The sequence below is a fragment of the Lepisosteus oculatus genome, chromosome 9 (genome assembly GCF_040954835.1).
Source record: "Lepisosteus oculatus isolate fLepOcu1 chromosome 9, fLepOcu1.hap2, whole genome shotgun sequence".
In the NCBI taxonomy this organism is placed as follows: domain Eukaryota; kingdom Metazoa; phylum Chordata; class Actinopteri; order Semionotiformes; family Lepisosteidae; genus Lepisosteus; species Lepisosteus oculatus.
The window spans coordinates 36,229,226-36,244,355 of NC_090704.1; the positions used below are offsets into that span (position 1 = coordinate 36,229,226).

General features: G+C 42.5%; 1 protein-coding gene across 3 annotated transcripts in view; it reads left to right on the plus strand.

Annotated features, from left to right (window-relative positions):
• Window positions 1–13,863, plus strand: part of itgb4 (integrin, beta 4) — a 47,999-nt gene extending 34,136 nt beyond the window's left edge. For all 3 annotated transcript variants that reach the window (XM_015356532.2, XM_015356533.2, XM_015356534.2), the window contains 10 exons: window positions 407–535; window positions 3,268–3,438; window positions 6,059–6,223; window positions 6,682–6,798; window positions 7,348–7,497; window positions 8,477–8,665; window positions 9,461–9,616; window positions 9,853–10,017; window positions 11,126–11,239; window positions 11,837–13,863. In XM_015356532.2, coding sequence (XP_015212018.1) covers window positions 407–535; window positions 3,268–3,438; window positions 6,059–6,223; window positions 6,682–6,798; window positions 7,348–7,497; window positions 8,477–8,665; window positions 9,461–9,616; window positions 9,853–10,017; window positions 11,126–11,239; window positions 11,837–11,973 — 1,493 coding nt within the window. In that variant the 3' untranslated portion in view covers window positions 11,974–13,863. The remainder of the gene's footprint in view (window positions 1–406; window positions 536–3,267; window positions 3,439–6,058; window positions 6,224–6,681; window positions 6,799–7,347; window positions 7,498–8,476; window positions 8,666–9,460; window positions 9,617–9,852; window positions 10,018–11,125; window positions 11,240–11,836) is intronic.
• Window positions 13,864–15,130: the final 1,267 nt, after the last annotated feature.

Sequence of the window (15,130 nt, forward strand, 5' to 3'; positions counted from 1 at the left end):
GAACAATGGGATTTTGTGTTTGTTAACTTTAAATTCTGTTTTTTTCTATATGTCTGTACAGAACAAAAAGTGTTAAATCCTCTTAATTTCTGGTGAAACCACACATATCTATTGTCAAAGGAACATAGAATTTTTTGCTGTAAAGAAAACTACTTTTTTTGTCACTGTCAGGAGGATGGGCTTTGTTGTTTTCTTGTGTTGTCATTAAACAGTAGTATTCTATACCTCAGCCCACCTGTTATTAAAATGGATAAATGAACAAAAAAAAGGCAGCTGCCAAAGATAAAAATGGCTTGAAAAACACAAGCACTAATGATGACTGAGTGACATTTTTTCTGAGGAAGCCCTGTTTTCTGGGGTTATCAGCTCATCAAACTGTTGCTTATCCTCTCTCTCCGTCTCTCAGTCCCAATCATCCCAGACATCCCAATTGTCGACGCTGAAGCGGGTGAAGGTTATGACAGCTATCTGATGTACAGCTCTGACGTCATGCGCTCTCCCGGGGGCAGCAAGCGCCCCAGCGTGTCCGACGAAGGTGGGTCCCTCAGATTTCCTCTCGGCCGGGTCGGGCAGGGTGCTGTACGCTGGTGAGTGATGGGGAAAGGCATTCAGTCTGAAGATGATCTGGAAAACAGGCTGGAAGCGTTAAAAACATTTCTGTAAACAGTTCTTATGGTTTTTACTCCATACTGTACCTTTTTTCAGCTAACCAGCCTGTTTCTCATGGCTTGAGAGTGTTATCGCTTGTTTTTTAAGAAACTGCCCTGGTCTTCAAGATCATTTCATTCATAATCATGGTGAAGGGGGCTGATTATTAAATCCATCCACCCATTTTGTTAGCCACATCTTCCACATCAGGGTGACAGGGAAGTAAGCAAAATGTACGCATTGGATGGACAGCAGACACACACACACTCACACCAGGGCCAGTTAACCTACCAGCATGTTTTTGAACAGTGAGAGGGACCTTATGAGAACACAGGGAGAACATACAAACTCCACGCTGATAACATCCCAGGTCTGGAATTGAACCCAGGGCCAGATTGCTGCAAGGTAGCACCACAGTGCCTCCCCAATTGTTACATTGGACTTACTCATCTAAAATCAGAAGATAGAGCCTAGAGTAAACAACATAAAAGCCAGATGATTGAATTTTTTTACCCTGCTTTTTCATAAATTGCAGAGACCTCTGAGCTTTATAATAGACATGTGAGACTCTTTACGGTGAATTTGAATTTGCTGCCAGGATGTTTATGAATGCAGTTTTTATTGAGTGAGAGGGGTTATGGCTTTTTCATGAACAGCAGAGCTTTTTAATTTTAAAAATGATGGTTAAAGTAAACTTGATCATTTAGTGATTTAGATCCCTAGAGGCAGTTAGAGAGTCCTCAATTTAAAAAAATATCCATGAGTAATATTGTGTAATACTAGCTTCCTTGCATTATAATTGGTATTGATCAGTGTGGAGATGCCTAAAACAGGTTACACTGGGTTTGCAATATTTTATTACTGTAGCAGAGGTTAATGTCCATTTATGTAGGCAGTTATCCTTATTAAAAGAGCTACATTAAGAACTGGTTCCACCAACGTGAAAAAGCTTTTGCGCCACTGAACCGCCATATGAGAGTGTTTTTTTCCCTGGGATATATAAAGCTTCTCTCTGGTTTGTGCTAGAAACTGTTTTTTTAACAAATGTTTTGCTTTGGTGCTCAACTGCTCCGCAGAATGAAAATGCACTTCTCTTTATAGGTATTGATGGACACATATCTTTTTCTTTTAGTCTCGTCCCACAATGGCAGTATGATCAGTCTGTCACGGTGGGCATTTCCTTGCCATGTTATTGAGACTGGTAACCTCTTTCTACTGGGCATCGCTAAGATGATCATTAAGGGGATCACAAAATGGGTCCCAAAGACCACAGCATGGGTGTGAAGTCAAAGGTCTGAGAGTGGAGTACCTGATGCAATAGCAAGGGGAGTCAGGTGGGCATGCTGCTTTAGGGCTCTGCAACAATGGTGAGATGACCGGGCACAGAATTGGCACAGAAAGCGAAAGGACCCGTAAACTCAGTGAGCATTCATGCACAACCGTACAATCCAGCGAAGTAGTGTTGAAACTATGATGCTGCATTTGATTTCCTGTACATTGGTTGCAAAGTGTTTTTTCATTGTCCACCTTCCTGGGCCTGTCTGTAAGTACGGTACACTTCCTGTCTGTCTGCCGGAATCTCCCACGTTTTGCTTTTATCTCTGATCTTCAGCTTGCACCTGATCTACAGGGATCTGGATGATTAAGGTGTTGACAGTTCAGGAGAGCAGGAGAGAGGGCCGGCTGGGCTTTCCGCTCCCTCTTTGCATTTACGAGAGTTCTGGGATCTGGAATTCCAAAATCTCCCTTTCCCAAAAAGCTTCTCTTTTCAGCATACAGTCAGCAAAGCTTGGCAAACTGCTTGTTGTGGGCACAATACGGGCATCACGTCGCACCAGGCCAGCCCCCTCCCTCCCCCCACCTCGTGAGCAGGGTATTCTCCTCTTTGGATGAAGGGAGGTGCTTCCATTGCCTTCCCCAACCACTGCCCCTGCCAGTCTGGAGTCCACTTCCCCAGTTCTTGAGCTCAGCGACCAATCGCAGTGCTTGCATTGTCCCGAAAGGCTCGCGGTGGAAGTTTGTCCAGCTGGTTGGCGAGGACTTGGACCTGCGCAAGGTGTCCTGGAGGCTGCCAGCTGATGTCATCCCCCAGCGGTACAGCTCTGGCACAGAGGGCAGCACCGGTGACGAGCTTCCGCGCCCCTGCCGGGCCAGGACCCCGCTCCCAATGCAAGGTGAAGACCTGCACGCTAGACGCATGCCCACCTTCGCCCCCACCAGGCCTGTTGTCTGAAGCCTTGCAGAGCTCTGGTCCACTGTAGGTCCATTGTCATCCTGCACTCTGCCCTTCCGGGATCTTCCCCTCTGCTCGTGCCTGCCACTGTAGGACGCTCTGCTGACATCAACTGACGATCCAGTTGATGATCTAGCCGCATACAGTACGTGCCAGTTCTGTGCCTACATCCCTGTTGTGTGCCCGTGCAGCAATGCCCAGAGAGGAATGAAGGTGGTTCTACTGCTTAATCCCTGACTACAGCACACCAGACCCTGCAACCCCAAGCTGTGAGGCTTAGTGCAGGTGTAGTGGTGCTCTGCAAGAGGGCTCCCTTTGGCCTGTCATGCGACGGCTGTTCTCCTCTGATCAGACAGAGGATCATGTATTTTATTTGATTTCTGCAGAGTTTGTCAATGGGAAGTGGGATCAGAGCTTCCTCTATCCTGGAGGAGCGGGCTCTCTGACACGCAACATCAGCACCACCAGCTACAATCAGAGCTCCCTGAGCCCCAGTTTCCGCAGTCCGGGCGGCACTATGACCATGGAGACCACAACCACCTACCTGCCCGGTCAAGGTGCGCATGCTTCCAGGGCTCTTTTGTTTCATGTTCTGTCTTTTTTACTTCACAGGAGGATTGAGGCCTGTGTTCAGGGGAGGAGACTTCTCCCTTGATTAGCCAGTGAATTGCAGCCCTAATTCCAGGATAATGCTAGTCTTTCAGCAGTCAAAACCTCCATGACTTTGACCTTTTGTTTTCTCCATAGGTGTAAGGATAGATCTAACCTTAATTAAAAAAAAAACAGTAAGGCTACACTGATTTCATTCATTTCAATGAAACCCCGTGGGATCTGAGAAGAGCTTTTGTATGCAGTGCATGCAGATTCACAAGTCCAATGGTCTGTTAAAACCAGTTAAAAGTGTGTTGAATTGAAACAATTAAGGAGGCATCAAGTCTTTGTCTTCATTTCTAATAAGTAATAACAGGATGAAGTCCTAGTCCAGGGTGTCTGAGGCTTTTTATTCCAACACAGCTCTTAATGAGATAATCTGACTTAAGAAGACAACTTGAATATTGTCTCACAGCACATCAGGTGCTGCTGCTTAATAGAGGACCAGGATTAGACATCTCTGCCCTAGACTGTATGGCTGGAGTACTGCAGCACTTAATAGCAATAGTGCCTAACAGACAACTCTGCAGTATTTTTTAGAACAATTTCTTATAATTTAGCAGTACCACTGTTTTGTCTTATTTTGTTAGCAGTAGTGTGCAAATGTATTGAGCACTCCACTGCCTCTGTGTTTCATTTCATATAAGAAAGCAAAGGAACATGAAGCAAAGATACAAATTGGAAAATCCATTTGACCTTTAACTTATTTATTTTGTTTAATTACGACATGAAAAAAATCAAGAAAGTCCAACAAAAATACTCAAATCAATATTTAGGTGCCTTAGGTAGCCATACTAAATATCACCATTTAAAGTAATTTTGGGCACAGCTGTTATTGGCTTTGAATTAGTGCTATATTAGAAGGATGAGTAAAAAGGTATTAATTTTTTGGTGATAATGAATAGTTATTATATCAATAAATGACATATTTTGTGGGTTTGTAATACATTTGCACCCATCTGTAATTGACACTTCAGGCATGTTAATTGGTACCCACTCTGTGGTGTACACCCTACCGGTGGGTGTTGGCCATCGTCATGCTGTCTAAAAAAGCCACAAATCCCTGCAGTGACCAGTTTTGACCTGCTTTGCAATGAGAGAATTATAGGTGCATAAACCACAATACACTCGCATGCAGCATTAACTCACGTAAAGAAAAAACTTTAAATGAAGCTCTTGCTCAAAAAGAGTATGTGCAGTCACCCTCAGACTGGGGTCATAAACATGAATCACGAATGTATACTGTGCTTTGCTCATAACTGTGTTGTAACGTGTTTCTTGGCACGTGCTGCTTTTCCAGTGGGTTTTGCAATGACATAAGCTTGTCTAGTGTCTATCAGTGTTTATGACAGCAAGTTTGACCTGATCCTTAGGTGAGCTTAAGAAAAGCTGTCCAGTGCTGCTTAAAAACAGGAAGAGGTTAACCTATTAATCCTAAGATGACATTCCCTGCCTTTTTCCTCTATTTTGTTTTTAAATACCAATCATTAATAACAGGGAAAGCATCTGATAACCCAAATCATAAACGTAGGAGAAAGTCTGTGACTACTAACTGTACTCACTCATACTGTATGGCAGTGTTGTAGGAACTGAATCTCCATGTTTATGAGATATAAGAGTCTTCTCCATGGACACATATAGTATCCATATAGTATCGGATAAACTACATACATTTAAGCTATAAGCAAAGAGGTTCCGATTTTTTTTCAGTATCTTAGGAGGTAGAGTCACTGTTTGCCAAATGGCCTAGAGAGTCCAACCCTGGGCCCAACAGCACTCAAATAATAATATGGTGCCATTTGGGAAATCTCAGTCAAAGTGTGGCTACTGACATGACCCAGGCTCAGTCCAGGCCATAGTGCTCAGCCTGTGCTCCGAATGAACACCTTTAGTGGTTGAGAAACTCATTAGCAACTTCTTAACTTATTACATGTCATTTTATTTGGTTTGACTTAGAATCTATATAAATGGAGTTTATAACAACAGTTCGGGAGGGATGACAACAACCAAGCTCAGTCAGACTCAGCTGTCAGTAATTAGCAATCACTCCTGACAATCCATTCCTCTCCCAGTCGCTATAAATACCTATGAGATCCCTATCTCTCTCTCTTGCACATCTCTTGCATCCCACCTCCACCTCTGCAGCTAACCCTTGGTCCCCCTGCATGGGGGTCCTGGTCTCCTTGTCCTCGGGCCGGGAGGCCAGTCCTCAGCCAAGCGGGTTAAGCCACAATTTTGCTCCAGGATGCTTTCATCTTGGGTGTTTGTCCTTCCTCGTGAAATTGCAGAAGTCTCCTTGGAGGAGTGTGCACCTCACCTGATAAGCTGCTGTGTGTTTCTACTGCTTGCTGGCTTTACCCATAACAGTTCTGCTGGTCGTTAGTCTGCTACTGTTCTTAAAGCCTGCACAGGGCAGTCAGTCGTTTGTCGGCAGTGTCAAGCTTGACTGTGCACTGTGCAATGCTACTGTAGTTGGCTTGGCACCACCACTCTCTCATGTCTCACCGTCTCACCCATAATTCTTAGGGGGTTCGCTCACGCGCAGACATGACGGGATGGTCCATGGAGGGCTCCGCACAGAGGAGGTGGTCCTCAGGAAGCGGTCCGAGACGAAGGGTTACTATGACAACGATGGTGTGCGAGACTCTATTGTCATGGTGGATGAGCCTGGCGGATTCTCAGACAGTCTAGGTACCAGTCCATTAATGACCCAAAGGGGAAGATTGCATGCAGGCTTTCTTTACTCTGCAGAGCCAGTCTCTGGACGTCACTGAGGTTAAAACAAAAAGATTTCACAAACTGAGCCTCCAACATTTGTTGCTGACGTTCAGTTCCTGAAAGAAGACTTTCAAAATATTGCCTTTAAGTTATTGTCTTCCAATTAACTGAGAATTAATTTTCTGTGTAAGATAGCAGGTGTCTATTGGTTGAAGAAGATCTGCTGTATTCTCTCTCTACTGTGTGAAATGGCCACTTAGGGTCCACTCTGACCCTGTAGCAAGCATGCTTTTCTTTTCCTAAATGCATGTGATGTCCTGACCTGTGGAACCTGCTGACCAACCTGTGGGATTATGGTGGCTTTTCTGGCTGAGGGGTACCCCTTGGATGTTAGCTCATTAATATCTGACATTTTGACCTTTCCTGTACAGGCATTTCTGGGTACAGCAAGAAGGTGGTGAACTACAACATCTCTCACAGCATGAGAGGTCGGACTCAGTCTGAAGATGTCAATGATGTCCTGCAGAATCTGGACATGGTGCTGCAAGGTGAGTCACTGTCACTGTCCAGTGCTTTTCAACACAAACGTACGCTTAAAGAGAAATCTAGGCAAGGAGAGCTTTGTTGGTTTTGGCAATCCTATTTTTACATTTTGTTTTCAGATTTGTTATCCTGGACTAGTTCTGAAGAACCACAGTGTGTGTAAATTTGTGTTGCACCAAAGCTCTTAATTAACTACTTTAACATAATGGCTTAATTAATATAACAGAGGATATCTTTAGTGTGAAGATACCCAGAGAACTTTAAGGACTGTGGTACTCCAGTTTTCCATATGCTTCACCTCCATTCAGGGTTTTACTTATCCTGGCCTTGATAATGTGCCTTGCAATCTAAAGTGGATAGGGTTTAAAAATAAGTGATCAGGGCCTCTTTGGATCAAAATGGTGATAATTAGGGAAACACTGTGCTGCATACTGTATTGAAGAACACTGTGATTCTTGTTGTGTGTTGTCTTTGTCCATTTGAGGATGATTTCAAATAAAGGCCGTCAGTCTGGGGACAATGCATGTGACTCTCTCCACTGTATCTCCGCACAGACTCTAGGCTGCCCCCTGGTGTTCCTGACACGCCCACACGCCTGGTGTTCTCAGCTCTGGGCCCCACTGCCCTGAAGGTGAGCTGGCAGGAGCCGCATTGCGAAAAGGAAGTGCTGGGCTACTGCGTGCTGTACCAGCTGCTTAATGGAGGTAAGTGTAGGATGTCTCCTCCTCAGTACATACAGTACAGGTAGAGTACACCCAGAATTACTGCACTTTAAAATAATGTGGCAGAGTACCGTTATACAATACAGATTTACTAATCAAGTGTCATACACTTACAAGGCTCTCTTGGAACGACAGCACACTAGTGTTCACAACAGCAATTCAGCACTTACTGTGACCCATAACAACGAACATAGCAATGAGAAATAAGTAATATTGTGCAGGCCCACTAGTACACAAGTAAGACAAGTGCACATATTTTCACCTTGAAGTGGCACATCAGCTCCTGCCACTTGCTTGTACACTCACTCTCCAACTACTTACAGACACACCCCTCAGAGCTTTCAGATGACAGTGTTTTCAGATATGCAAGTCACTGACAGAGTCACCTAGCCATCATCCTCCACAGACTGATACATCACGAAGAGTAAGATCACAGAAACTCACAGAAATGAGAAGACGCTATCCAAACAAAAAAACATATCCATGTGATCCAGGAGATGCATTGTTTGTGGCTTATTTTGTAGTGTTACAGTGAAGGCAGACTTCACTGAACTATTCAGTCACAAGGTAAATACCTTAATAGTACTTCAGTATGCATTCCTGGATGTATTTCATAGAAGAGTTTAGTGAAAGATGCTGCAATCATAATAAAAGAACTGTGTATCATTTAATAGAAAAGTGTAGTGAAACTATTGTATGATAAAACTATAAATTCTGTTGGAGACTTTTAAAAAATATAATTTTTTAAACAGCATAATATAGAAATGGGAAAATCAAATGAAAAGCAAATTCAGTGTGCAAATTTCATATAGTGAATTAGTGCAGGATCCATTATGCCATTTCTTCAGTGCTCCAGTTCTCAGTAACTTGTTCTCCAACCTGACTGCTGTCTCGGTGCACTGTGTCTGAAGCAGTGATGTAGCTGGTGCTGGGCCTCACTGTGTCTATGTCTATGCTCCAGGTGACGTGAAGAGGATCGACGTGCCTAACCCGGCAGAGAACTCAGTGGTGGTGAAAGACTTGCTGCCCAACCACTCATACATCTTCAAAGTGAAGGCCCATAGTGAGGAGGGCTGGGGACCCGAGAGGGAGGGTGTCATCACCATTGAGTCTGCGGTCGACCCCAAGAGTCCATTAAGTCCTGTACCAGGTAATGACCAGACACAAACCCTGTGGAAACCTTCTAGTCCTGCCCAAGGGAATTACTGCATTCACAGTCACATGTCGAGTGACCCTAAACTTTAGAGGCCCTTAGGCTGAGATTGGCCAACCCTAGTCCTCAACACCTGATAGTGGCAGGTGGTATAGGTCTCTTCAAATCACGTCTTGCTAGCAGTTCTGTTGATGAATTAAGACCTCAACTGAGACCCAAGATCTTTCTAGCACCAGTTTCCCCAGTCTCTTGTTAAAGTTTTCTTCACTGCTTTATTAAAATATTAGAGAATACCCCTAAAATCTTGTCCATCTCCGGTGCCGATTGCCGCAACAACATGTCGCACCATTCATTTTTCTCGATGTTCATTGATAAACTGCTCAATGGGTTTCTCACAAGATGTGACATATGCCATCTGTCCTTTTGGTTGGTGCTAACAGCCACTGATGCTTGATGAGACACTTGATGCTTCTCAGAACTGGCACTAGAGGCACATGCAGTTATTCCACCTCTGAAGTCACTTATAGTACTGTACATAAACCCTGGTAAAAAGACCTGGTACAATGTTGTTTCTCTGTTATCATGGGACATGTGAAGACATGCAATGTCCCCCCTGCGTTGGACAGGATGGATTACTCATATGCCACTCTCTAATATTTTGGAGACTAATTTCCATGTTTCACCATGGCTGTAAATGCAGCCTATAACCCAGTTTAATTTCTGCTCTGTCTCTTTTGGACTCAGAGGCCCAAACACACACTTTTGTTAACCCATGTTGTCTGTATTTCCCAGGCTCCCCCTTCACGTTAAGCACCCCAAGTGCCCCAGGCCCCCTGGTTTTCACAGCACTCAGCCCCGAGTCTCTGCAGCTGAGCTGGGAGAAGCCACGCAAGCCCAATGGAAGCATCCTTGGCTACATGGTGACCTGCGAACAACTGAATGGAGGGGGTGAGTTTCATTTTGCCAAGGATTTCTAGAGACTGTATCTCTCCACAACACAAAACAATGAATTTGCCCACTGTGGGTCATCAGGCTTGTATGATAATATTTACTCAGCTGCATATCAAGAAAGTTTTTTTCTGTTAATGTCTAAAGCACTCTTATTTCCCTTTGATCTAGTTGACTGTTTCTAGGTTGTGCTGTTTAGTGTTTATTAACAAAGTTGTTTTCCTCCTCTCTGCCAGGAGACGTTCGGACTTTCCAGGTGAACGGTGACACTGCTGAGACCAGTCTGACGGTGCCCAACCTCAGTGAGAACGTGCCCTACAAGTTCAAAGTGCAGGCCAGGACCACGCAGGGCTTTGGTCCTGAAAGAGAGGGCATCATCACCATCGAATCGCAGGATGGAGGTACAATGTCTTTTAGAAGACCCCCCTATATAGTAGATACCCAGAATTAGATTGGCGAGTTCTCTTTTTCAAGATTGATCTCTTTCAGATGTTTTCAACCCAAATGGTTTTGTTGAAAAGAGCCTTTAGAAAACACATTAATACTTTTACATGGCTTGGCTCCTGACAGGCATCCCAGGACACAGTCCTCATAGGTTCCAGAATTTTGCATTGATGGGTCATTCATTGCTACAGGCCTCTTCTGGTTTTGAACAGTATCTGGGAATATCAACTGCTCCAGAATTCATTGAGTTCAGGGTATATCCAGTGACGTGATTAAAATCTAGTTGACAGCCTAGGGGTGGAGTGGTGGCTCTATGGCTAAGGATATGTGCCTGTGGCTGGAAGGTTTCCAGTTCAAATCCTGCAGCTGGGCCCCTGAGCAAGGCCCTTAACCCCAACTGCTCCAGGGGTGCTGTACAATGGCTGACTCTGCACTCTGACCCCAGGCTTCTCTCTACCTGTCTGGGTCTCATGGAGAGCAAGCTGGTGAAAAGACAAATTCCTAATGCAAGAAATTGTATATGGCTAATAAAGTGATCATATCTCTCACATTTTCTTTTATTCTTTGTGCACAGACTGTATTTTTTTTCTTTCCAATCTTTGCTGATGTAGCAGTCTGGTAGTATTTTATTAACTTACCTTGGTATTGTATTTAACTAACATTGGTAGTTTATTAACTTACATTGGTACCAAGCCATTCATTTACAGCACCGTTAATGGCACAGTGGAAAGGATGACAACCATTAAGGCCTAGAAACACTGAATAAGGTTGACCCTTACCCTAGTGAAGGATTTATTATTGTAAATTTACAGAATATTTTGCAGCTTTTTATAGCCTAGCTCTCAATTATATATTGGGATTTTACCATGCTTTGATGGTACTTTCCAACTTTATTTGGTACATGGGTACAAGGGTAATTGTATATCTAAAGAAAGAAATCTGCAGGAAGCTGAGAAGCTAGTGGATCTCTGTAGCAAAATAGATGGTTGATTGTCTGCCAAATGGTGGTTATTAAAGTCTGCCCTGCAGTGCTGTGCCTGACCTGCCTCTCCCTCTACCTCCCAGGTAACTTCTCTCAGTTCAACAGCCAGCAGGTAATGAGGAGAGATGTCTTCAACATGCCTGGGGAAGTCACCACCAGGACCACCCACACAATGCTCAATGACCCCTACTTCTCAGGTGCGCACTTCTCAAATCCTAGTAGTGCTCCGAGGCAGATCTTGGGGTCTTGGTAATGGAGTAGTATGGAATAGTGAAGTCAGTGTGGTCCACACACCACACAGTATAGGGCTGGTTCTCCTGGATTGTAAACAATAAATAATGGGGATTGGGCTTGTCTTTTAGATGAATATATGCCAATGTCTTGATTATCTTGGAGCCAAGGTGCTAATCCTGGTTATCCTCTTTATAGGGTATATTAGACAATTGTATATTCTTTAACAAAGACACGTACAAAATTGACAGTCAAGAATATTTATTCAGCTGTGAAGTGTCAGTAATGAAATATTAATAATAATGTAATTAGTCTTTGTTTCCCCCAATATTTCTGTACCCATTGTGTAAATAACAAGCTGTCAGTAAGAAGCCCTGCATAACTAGTAAGTCCAAGCTGTAAGATATCGCTTATATTAGTTTTTTGTGCCCTGACACCAAAATGACTTTGACACAATTATACATGTCAACCTTAATACTTCGGAACCTCGTGGATCAGGAATTCTTAAGCATTATTTTCGGAGATGCTCAGTAAATTAATGAACCGCTGTGTTTTCTGTCCAGACGGCATGATGATGACCACGCAGCGCATGGAGACCAGTGGCACAGTGACCAGACAGATGACCAAAGAGGTGGTGAGCAGGAGCATGGTCTCTGGGACAAGCATGACCAAGAGAGTGGAGAACTTCTATGAGGCTTGAAGCCAGATTGGACAAACAGCTGGGGAACCACAGATTCACTCTGCCCTAAAGACATTACAGTAATGCGGCCTTCTTAAAGCTATTCTCCTAATCTGTTACATGCTATTACCATGGCTCTGGACACGGCTCAGCAATGGGAGATTTGTGTCCCCCAACTTTTTTTTCCTCCCCTCCTTTTAAACTAGGAAGGTAATGGTTTTGACAGTGGCCTGGAAGAGCTACACCAAAATAAATCTGCAACCTCATGTCTAGCCACAGTTTATCTGAATTGTACTGGACCTGCATGGGAAACGGAGAAAAAGTTCCAAGTTTTTTTAAGTGTAGCTGCATACGAGTGTAGCGTGAGCTCATGTTTGGTGGAAGTGGGCCTGTGAATCCGGTCAGGCTTTGTGCCAATGAACTCACAGGTTGGGGGCTTCTACTAATTGGTCACAAAATGCCTACTTTCAATTGTTTGCTCTGACATGCAAGCTTCCCTGGCTACAGTTCACTGCTAATTGCAGCACCAGTATGGTGAACTCACATATATCTAAACACTGCTGATCTTGATAGACACGCTAAAGCACTTGGTATTAAAAGCAAAAGTAAAGCACAGCACTTAATCCTCTTTTGAGATACCCTTGAATGAAACATTCACCATCAACCCCGATCAAAATACAACAGTTAGGAAATATCATGTGTATGGCCAAACATTCCAAAGGTTTTTTGCGTGAAGGCCAAATTCTCAAATTGAGAATTTTATATCATGAAAGTTAAGAGTTGTACTGTATACATAAAATAATTTAACAGTATTGTTTATAAAAGGATTGATAGGGCTAATAATTACAAGATTGTAGTGCAAAGGCCTAAGATCAGTTATTATAACGATCAAGAGATCTTTTATTACAGTTAATCCTGAGATGTTAGAATAAGAATAATCCAAACAATTCAATTTTTAGCAATGTCTTTTTTTAGACATCCAATGCATCAAATGTCTGTAACTTTGAATAAACCTTTTTATTAAAAGGGGAATCCTTCCTACGATGTGGTATTATAGAAGTCTGATTTTATTTTAGGCTTCCAGTTTTTTTTCAGAGTAACTTTTATATTTCCAAACAGAATTCAAAAAGTGCCTTTCAAAAACCAGAATTGAAAATAATGACAAAATAAAATTATTCCTGCATTTGTTTCCCTTTGTATATAAGGTCAAATGCTTCTATACCAATGTACAGCCAAATGCGGAGGCCAAAAATCTTTTTTTGTAATATTAGTTTGCTTTGGCCGATTTCTTATTTTTATATATCTTTGGGTGCTTGGACTGTGTTCTTAATAGAGTAGGATTTAACTTATTTTTTTACCATCATTTTGTACTAACACCTTTTATACGCTGTTCCAATTCTGTAGTCTGTCAGTTGCATTGTGTCCAATATTAATAATCAATATATAAATGTGCCATTTATATAGACCTGGACTCTAATGTAACATTCAGCTTGCATGGTACTTGAAAACAATAACTTTGTCAAACATGTTTCAGACATAAGATTGTATACTTTTTCGTTGCTTTTGTAACATTGGTTTTTGGTACCTCACTAAAATTTGGTAGTGATGCATGACAGTGTGGAGACATCAGTGGTATAGATTCATAACTTTAGAATAAGAAGACCACTTTCATTGCAAATATAAGGCAAAGTCCAGCTTCTGGTTTTCAATGGAAGGATTCAGGCTCCTCATTTAAATTTCCATTTAGACAAATATTTATAGCCGTACCAACATTTTATAGGTGCCAAAACTATTTTTTTTTACAATAAGATTTATATATTCTACCCTATTACCTTAGTTGATACACACTGGCTTTGGTTTTCATTAAGTATATCTTATGTACTGCACTTAATAAAAATGATTATATATACACATCAGAGTTGAAGGACAAATTATTTTTTACATGAAACATGAAACGTATGAGAGTTTACCTGATCATGAGACAGAAGACAATTGAAAACAAAGGTAAGGAGGCTTCCCAGTGACTCAGCCAGTAAAGGTAATTGGGCTGAACCTTGTGGACAGATGTGGTCAGTCAGAATGGTGCACAGCTGGCTGACTGCCTTTTGGGTTTGGTTAGTTAGGTAGAAGGGCAAGGTTTCTTCTGCCCATTGCTCACAACACCCCCTGAGAGTGGCATCTGTGACATATTTAGTAGTATTAAGTGGGTGTCTGATTATAGAAAAGTCTATGGGGGACAACATTTCTCAAAATCTATAAAAACCTGTTTAGTCTACCAACAGCCCAGTGTCAGAGATCTGATTCAAATCCTGATGTCTCTTGTTTACATTTTTAATGTACTATTCTAAGGACTCCTTAATCAATTTCTTACAGGGTCTCCTGGATTATTTGGATTTCTGCATGAATGGTTCCTAAAAGGTAATCTAAGCTTAATCTAAATCATAATAATAAATAAAGACAGTCTTATTTAACAAACACACATTTTACATTGTCGTATCTTTATTGAACAAATGGTTTAAACAATCAAGGTCATTGATGGAAAAAGTATGTGAACCTCTAGGATAATGATATCTTGAAACAAGGGTAATTGGAGTCAGGTGTTCCAATCAATTCAGGTGTGGGTTTGAAAAAATCTCACAGGTTTGGTTACCTGCTCTTCACAACAGAATTCTGTTGAAGTACAAAATGGCCCGATCAAAAGATTTCAGAGGACGTCAAAAGAAGAGTTGTTGAAGCTCATAAGACTGGAAAGGGTTACAAAAGGATTTCTAAAGACTTGGGCCTCCATCAGTCCACAGTCAGGCAGACAGTTTACAAATGGAAGAAATTCAGCACCGTTGCCACTCTCCCTAGGAGTGGGCGTCCTACAAAGCTCAGTGCAAGGGCATGCCGTACAATCCTCAAACAAGTGTCAAAGAACCCTAGGGTGATGGCTAAAGATCTTCAGGCATCTCTTGCACTTGATAACATCTGTGTTCGTGAGTCTACCATAAGAAAAGCACTGAACAAGTGTGGTGTTCATGGGAGGTTTGCATGGAGGAAACTACTGCTCTCCAAAAAAAACATTGCTGCCCATCTCAAGTTTCCTAAAGACCACCTGGATGTTCCACAGCAGTACTGGAACAATATTCTGTGGACAGATAAGACAAAAGTTTAACTTTTTGGTATATGTACACAG